Below are 8,793 nucleotides of genomic sequence, written 5' to 3'. Positions count from 1 at the left end.
ACAAATGATTTAATCATTCATTGGTTTAAGTGATGACTATTTACATAATTGATGATACAATAGAACCTTAAAATAAAAGTTATCAAACTGGGTTAATGGATATAATTGATAAATGATAAAACTAACACATTTTAATCCCATTTTTAATGCATTTTTGGGTGATTATTTATGTAAATTGGTGAATTTGATGCTCGTAATCCTTTGAATTCATGTTTTTATACTTAAGTGAGCATTTGAAAGCTAAATGAGCGAAAATCGAGCAAAAATCAGACAAAAAGAGCAGATTTCAGGAGCCGCATGGGTTGGGTCTTTCCACATGGGCTTGACACATGCTTGTGTAAGCCACACAGCCCGGACACACGCCTATGTAAGCCACATGGCCATGTGTCAGCCCGTGTCGATTTTGTAACTCATTTCCCAAACACGCGAAAAAACACAATTTTTAGGCTTTCTGAGCATTCTGAAGTCTATAAATGCCAAGTAGAAGAAGAGATATGAGAGCCATCAGAGAATATTGAAGAAACAACTCAAAGAACAACATTGGAGTTAACTCTGAAGCAAATTCCCATCAAGATTGAAGACCTCTTTTTAATTTCTTTTGAATTTTTTATGAGTTTCTTTGTTTCTTGTGGTTTTTCTGACTTTGAGATGTTTTTATTCAGGATTATTAACTAATTCTCTAGATGCCTAAAGAAGATGAAACTTATGATGAATTTTATTATTTAATTTTTGTTTTACGCGACAAATACTTGATTATTGTTCTCAATTATGAGTGGTTATTTCTTATTTTAATATTTTCGGGATATTAATTCATGTTTAATGTGCTTAATTCAGTGGAGGAAAAGTCTCTATTTAAGAGTAGATCAATCATAATTGAATGGAGTTACATGCAATCCTAGAAATAGGACGACGTAAATATACTGAATTAGAGTCAAATCTAATAAGGGAATCCATAGATCGAGTTAATGTGACGATAGGAGTTTTAATTAAAAAGAGATTTCAAATAATCAATCTAGGGTCAATTGTTCTTACTCTCGAAAGAGATATTAATATAATTTAGGAATTTCTACGAATCAAGACATCAAGTGAATAAATCGTTTAATTCAGATTCATACTAATAGGTGAAATCTAGGTGGATTCTTTCCTGAGTATTGTCTCTCTCAATGGTTATCTTTTGATTAATTTCATTGTTCATTCTCTGTTGAGTTCTTAGACAAATTAGTTTAGTAAATTTAGTTTAAAACACACCACTCCAATTTGTCGGCTAAATAATAAGAAAACTGTAATTACTAATACTTTTAGTCCTCGTGGATACGATATCTCTACTCACCATAACTATACCATCTATCGATATGTGCACTTGCCTTTATTGTATTTTTAGTTAGTAACGTGAGACACATCAATAATATTAAGAAATCAAACTATTTACATAATTGATGATGCAATAGAACCTTAAAATAAAAGTTATCAAACTGGGTTAATGGGTATAATCTTAAGAAATCAAATTTACCCGATGAGAGTTATACACATTTAACAATATCATTAGGTTAAGGTTTTTAATATAGTTTTCATCTTTCGTAATATAATGTAATTGGAAGTTCAATCATGGTAATTTGAGTAATACAACTTCAAATTGAAACTCAATTACATGCTATTCTAACCCATATTATATATGTCTAAACGATCCATCATAATGTTGAATGTAATACATGTTTGATTATGAACAAATAGATGAATAGCAATCATTCCGGATTACAAAATAAATTGCGTGAATTACTTGTTAGATTAATTGTATTTTCTTGATATATAGAAGATTAATTTAATAGCTTCAAATTATTACTTGGATGAAAATGAATAAATAATTGAATTTGAAGTGAAATTAAATTATATGATCATCATTATTAGTTATTTTGGAGTTAAACAAATATAATTAAATATATTTATACATAAACTCTAATAAGAAAAATGTTATTATTTTAACGAAATTAAAATTAAATTAAGTAAACTATTTAATTGAAATAATTAATTCTAATACATGGCAATTATTTCAAACCAAAGGTGGATAGTTTAAGAGCATTAGAGGTGCTCATGGGCCGGGCGGCCTGGCCCGGCCCGACGGCCCGCCCGAAATATGGGAGGGTTTGGGTAAAAATATAGGCCCGAAATATGGGCTTGGGTAAAAAAACGAGGCCTGTTTAGAAAACGGGCCGGGCCTCGGGCACAACTTTTTTGGCCCGACCCAGCCCGGCCCGATATAATAAATATATTTATTTTTTAATTTTTTAATTTTAAAAATATTTTAAAAATACTTTTTTTAATTTAAAAATATTTTTAAAATACTTTTTTTAAATTTTTTTAATTTTAAAATATTTTTAAAATATTTTTTTTAATTTTTAAAATAAAATTTTAATATTTATTAAAAATGGGCCGGGCCGGGCCCGGGCTTATGATTTTTTCTCGGGCCGGGCCTGAGCAAAATTTTAGGCCCATATTTCGGGCCGGGCCGGGCCCGAGCCTAGGACCCGGGCCAAAATTTTTTATGGGCCCGACCCGGCCCATGAGCACCTCTAAAGAGCATGAACCCCAAGCATAATAGCTGCAATAAGGTACAGGTGGGATCCATTCAGTTCGAGATTTTTCAATTTTTTCGAATCGAATTAAGGTATTTGATTTTTTTGTTTTTTGAACTGAAATCGAATCGGTGGACAAAAGAAGTCGGTTATTACAAAGCCGTAGTAAATTAGTTCAATTCAATTTGAGTTTTCATATTGTTTTTAGGCCTTAGGCTTTTGGACTTAAATTAGATAAAATTGTCTTTAGCTTTGAACTAATTTTTTATTTTATTTTGATAAAATTATCTTTGTTTTTTGTCTTTTAAATTATTTAAAAATTTATTTTTTAATTTATTTAAAAATTAATTTGCAAAATCTATAATTATAAAAGAGTATTAAAAATGTTCACAAGTTTATTAAACCAAAGATCTATCAAAGAATTTGTAAAATTAGTGCCCAAAGAATCTAATGGAACAATGTGAAATAAAGCAAAAGGCTTGCTTGGTGATAGCAAACTTTAATATGTTAGATAAAGGTGAATTCAATGACATTGGAAGACTGAGGCTAAATTAGATGTAGGTTATTTTTTAAAATTTAATTATAGAATATGTTAAAATATAATAATTAAAAGCTATATTTAAAATTAAGAAATAATGGATTTTGTATTGAATTTTTGATGAATTTATATATTAGGTTTATATGTTAAAAAAAATTTAAAAACAATGAGTTTTTAGAGTTTCATGAGTCAGACCACTCGGCCCGGCCTGAAAATTCGTCCAAAATATGAGAAAATTTGGGTAAAAATATAGACCCGAAAAATGGTTTGGGCAAAAAAATAATACCCATTTAGAAAACTTGTCAGTGGGTAAGGTTTTTTTGGCCCTTGTCCAGCTCAGCCTGCATTTTTAATAAAAAAAACTTGCTACTTTTTCATATTTTACTGTTGTTTTTTCACTTTTTCCACTGCTTTGCTACTATTTTACTATTATATTGATATTATTATGTTGTTAGTATTTGGATATTGTATAACACTTGTTTTATTGTTAATTTTGCTATTATTTTAGAGGTATTTTCTTGTTAAATTGTACTTATTTTAGTGTTATTTAAGTATAAATTTTTTAATTTATTTTCAATTTGTTGGGAAACATTTATTTTATTTTTTGGTGTATTATAAATTTTAAAATTTTTAGATAAAAAATTAAATTCAAAAATTTAATACAAGCATTTGAACTCAAATTTTAACATCTTTTATCGATCTTGAACTTGGACAATCAAACTTTAAATTTTATTAGAACTGACTGACCCGACTTATAAACAACTCTAATACTAATCTCAAATTTGATATTTAGGTAACCATTTATGTTGTTTATATATTATATATATATATATATATATATATATATATAAAAGGAGAATAAATTGCAATGAGACCCTTATTTAATTGGAACCTGACAAATTTGGAAAAAGAAAAGAAAAGAAAATTTTAGACGATGAATGATGACATATACATTAATTAAGCTTTCATTGTCTGTTAAATTTAGACAAAAGAGTCAAAGATAGAGAAAGAAGAGGCAAGACCGGTAATATTAACGAATAAAACGGCCGACTGTTTGTTTTCTATTTTCTTGTTACGTCCTTTTGTTTTTGGGATGGCAACCATGGCAGCCACCACTACCTCTCAACAAATAAAGCCATAATTAACCAAAACCAATAAGAGAAGCACCTTTTCTTTTGTGTTCTATTTTTTGAAAAGAAAAAAAATAAAACCCAAGAGATATATATTCTATTTTTCTTTTTCTTTTTTTCCTTCTCCTTATATTTGTTTCTTTCAAAAACTTGACTTGGCTGGGCTCTCATATATCCCCCCTGCATTTCCTTTGATTTTTCCTTTCTGGGCATTTCATTTTCTATTCAAAAGCTCCAGCTTTTGGTGCTGTTGCTGCATAAACAAGAAAATATTTTTTTTTTGGGTTCATAAAGGAAATCTCTTGGTAAATGTGGGGGGCTCCTGCAGAACCTGCTGATTCTTATTATGAGGTCCGGCCTGAATGCACTGATGTGCCAGTAACCAAATTTAAAATCAAGGTTGGATTACTGTTTAAGACAATGTTGGAAATGAAGCATTTTTATGTAATGGGGCTCATTAGAAAATACATACATTATTGTTTGTATTTTGGATTAGATTCATAGGACAAAGTCTTCATGGTTTTTCTTTCTTTCCATCTTGCTTTATTATTGATCTTGAGATTTGATGTTGAATTTTACTTGCTTATGCAGCCCGGTAAAACTCTAAGTGTAAGAAAATGGCAAACTTCATTTGCTCCAGATGGGCAGCTGGATATAGGCAAAACTCTAAATCGAATCCACCGTGGGGTAAGCTCTGATATTATGTTAAATTCAGTGATCAATTACCCGCAATAGCAAATGCATCTATATATGTACTGCAAATGCAACTTGACTACATATGTAGTTTCTAACTCTAAAGTAATCCTTACATGAAGTTGTGCAATGCCATGTTCATGTTTGTTTAAATGCATGTGTATGTATATGTATATGTTTTTGCTTATTGGGGGGTGTTTGGCAAACATAGGGGATCCATCCAACAATTAGAGGTGAAGTTTGGGAGTTTCTACTTGGCTGTTTTGATCCTAAAAGTACCTATGAAGAAAGGGAGCAGTTACGGCAGCAACGAAGGTTAGCTTTCGTACGGTCTCCGATCTTTTTTTACGGGATAAAACCGTGAGATTTTAGATCAAAACGGACAGTATCTTGCAAGTAAGATGCTGGTTTTCAGACAAAGAGACATTTTCTAACTATTGTTGTTTTCTGACTTGTATATATCTCAGGGAACAATATCAGAAATGGAAGAACGACTGTCGTGAAATCTTTCCTGTTGTTGGAAGTGGTCAATTTATTACAGCACCTGTAATAACAGAAGATGGTCAGCCAATTCAAGACCCTTTAGTACTTTTAGAGGCAAATAATGCAGGCAAGTTACTGGTTTTTTATTTTTTATTTTTGGTGAAAATGAAATAAAACCAAGTACTAATATGTGATTTAATCATTCAGTTGGAGATGGTCCGAATAGTACAGAGATTGTGCAGGAGCTAATCAATCGTGGTCCTTTGGATAAGAAAATAATCGACTGGCTGCTCTTATTACATCAAATAGGTATTGCATCTCTCTTTGGTTCAGTTCTATTCGGATTCAAGTATCAAATATAGACAAGGAGTTCGAGTAACAGGGACATTGTTTTTTGTTTTGGCTGTCAGGTCTGGACGTAAAACGAACTGACAGGAGCTTAGTATTCTATGAGAAGCAAGAGAATTTGTCTAAACTTTGGGATATTCTCGCTGTATATGCCTGGATAGATACAGATGTTGGATATTGTCAAGGTGAGTGATCAAATTTCTTTGTGAAGTGATTATTTTTATAGTTTTCTGGATTGTTGATTGTTTCATTGACAATGATGAGCAGGAATGAGTGATTTATGCTCCCCTATGATAATTCTTCTTGACGATGAAGCTGATTCGTTTTGGTGCTTTGAACGTTTGATGCGCCGATTGGTATGTATCCGACATGGATGTGTCCTTGTCTCGGTTCACCATTTTATTACCAGTTTCTTATAGTGTGTGTATGTGTGTTTTATTTTACTTCTTACAGAGAGGGAATTTCAGATGCACTGAAAGTTCTGTTGGGGTAGAGACACAACTTAGTCATTTGGCTGCTGTAACTCAAGTTATTGATCCTAAACTTCATCAGCACTTAGGTAAGTAATAAAAATTCTACATTGCTACAGTACTACATTACTCGAACTTGAATGTGCATCATACACTGGATGTCGAAAATGAAAATTTTTTCTTATATTTGGTTTACAGAGACACTAGGTGGAGGTGACTATCTGTTTGCTGTTCGAATGCTAATGGTTTTGTTTCGCCGAGAGTTCTCATTTTGCGATTCGTTGTATTTATGGGAGGTATGTATCATACCAATGTCCGAATATATATTAGAAACCGATACTTTTCGCTCATGAATTTAGTTTATTTTAATGGTACAGATGATGTGGGCACTGGAATATGACCCGGATTTGTTCTACCTATACGAAGAACCAACACCAAGTCTGGAGGAATCTAAGAAAAAGGCAAAATCAATGCGTCATTATGGGAAGTTTGAGAGAGAAAACATGAAAATAAAAACCGATGAAGCCCCCCTCCCCATTTCTGTTTTCCTTGTTGCCAGTGTCTTAAAAGAAAAGAGCACCAAGCTACTGCACGAAGCTCGGGGCCTCGACGACGTTGTTAAGGTGAGCTTTTAGATTCGTATTAGCCTATGTTGTAGGACTCGAGTGAGTGTTGGATCTGAGAATATATATATATATATATATATATATATATATCGTTGTTTGAATATGTGCTAGATTTTGAATGATATAACTGGAAGCTTGGATGCCAAGAAAGCTTGTAATGAGGCAATCAAACTTCACAAGAAATATTTGAAAAAGGTACTTCTAGTTTCCTTCTTGTGAATCTTTATGTCTAATTACGGTTTTAATCCTTTTATTGTGCTGAAGTTTGGATTTTCATGTCATCACAGCAACAAGCTAAGAATTAAGATGACATAGCCCACAAAGAAAAGCAGACAACGAAGTTTGGTCCCTGTCAAGATATAATGGGAGTATCTTTGTTTTGGAAGATTATAATCAATATATACATACATATATATACATATATTTTCCCAGGAAGATGAAACCTGGCTTAGAATAATTTTTAATAGTTGTATATGGTGATACCAATCTTCCACGTTATTTGTATTCTAAAACATTGTTTAACAATTAATTAATTGTTGAATTAACATAAATACTTATTTATTGTTAATGAAAACCTGTTGTTTGTGCTTATAGTTCATACATTTCCTCAAAATTTTCGTTTGTTCTTGAGAAGCACATGAACTTCTCCCTAATATATTGAATAAGCACTTGGGTTTGATGTATGGGAAATGTTTGGGAACTCCACAATCCCGATACATTCATTACAGACTTACAACTAATGTTACATGTATTTGCTCATCTAACCCCATTCTCCATCATATATTCAAAGTCTTCATAAAAACATATATACTACAAGTTTAAACATATAAAGTAATTAAATATTTTATCTCTAAATTTATAAACACTTAGACATTATATATATACTTCATTAACAATTTATATACTACAAGTTCTTGTACGACCATAAAGTTGTCTAGTAATTTGCATTTTGCTTTTTTTATTCAAAAATAAATAAATTAGTTCATGTACTTTAGATTAAAGAGTAAATTGATTCTTTCTATTAAAAATTTTATCCAATTGTACTTATAAAAATTTGCATGACTAACGGAATAACCAAACAATGTCATATAGCATTCTACGTGTACCTAATGCTAACATACAAAAACCCGTTTTAATAGTACAAATGAATGAAATTTAAAAAAAAAGATTAGTTTGTTCTTTAATATAATGTACATGGATTAGTTTACTCATTTTTAAAGTAGAGAGGACAAAATACAATCGACTCTTAATATTAGAGTCTCTGTAATACGTTAAATAATTTATTTTTGGATAAATTACATTAGTAGTTGCCCAAGTATTTAATTTTGGAATCAAAATCAACTTAACATCAACACGATTCATGAATACCTCTCGTATATAAAAATTAATTTGCACTTTTTTAATTGAAAAGTACAAAATATAATTGAATATTAAAGCGGTTCTACAATACATTAAATACTATTCCATCACTAAATCCTCAAACAATCACCAAAAAGAAACCCAATAACTTCCAAACCCACCATGTCCGGCCGGTAGCAAAAACTGTGGCGACCACCACAATCCCCCCGGAAAAATTTCCGGCAAGTCATCGCTTGTATTCTAATCCTTCTCCTTCTAAGCTGCAATCTTATTCTAGCTCTTGTGTATACACATTTGAAATTGCTGCTTATACCATATACTATGATCACAAAAATAGTTAGAAGAGCAACACCTAATATAAGGCTGATAATGGTGAGCCTTTTAGTAAAAAATAATACAGGATGTGTTATTCGACTTGTAGTTTTATGTGTGCCAACATAAGCATCAACACACTGCTAGCAAACCCAAGCATGATAATTGAAGATAGGGTTGGAGATAATGTATTTGGAAATTTGTTTTGACACTAAGAATACTGTCTAAAAAATTGTTGTCTCTTCCCAGCATTTGAATACCGTT

At 31.3% G+C, this 8,793-nt stretch overlaps 1 protein-coding gene across 1 annotated transcript; it reads left to right on the top strand.

Moving 5' to 3' along the window:
• The first annotated feature begins 4,366 nt into the window (after positions 1-4,366).
• LOC105761186 (uncharacterized) lies at positions 4,367-7,077 on the top strand. The gene is made up of 11 exons (XM_052624466.1): positions 4,367-4,637; positions 4,830-4,925; positions 5,143-5,246; positions 5,399-5,541; positions 5,628-5,723; positions 5,825-5,947; positions 6,030-6,118; positions 6,216-6,321; positions 6,431-6,528; positions 6,610-6,855; positions 6,970-7,077. Exons 1-11 carry the CDS (start codon positions 4,548-4,550, stop codon positions 7,075-7,077), a joined length of 1,299 nt encoding a protein of 432 aa, XP_052480426.1. The 5' UTR covers positions 4,367-4,547.
• The last annotated feature ends 1,716 nt before the right edge of the window (positions 7,078-8,793 follow it).

This window comes from Gossypium raimondii, chromosome 11 (genome assembly GCF_025698545.1).
Source record: "Gossypium raimondii isolate GPD5lz chromosome 11, ASM2569854v1, whole genome shotgun sequence".
Lineage (NCBI taxonomy): Eukaryota > Viridiplantae > Streptophyta > Magnoliopsida > Malvales > Malvaceae > Gossypium > Gossypium raimondii.
Note: the sequence above shows the minus strand (reverse complement) of the source record. Positions and strands in the feature narration are given on the sequence as shown.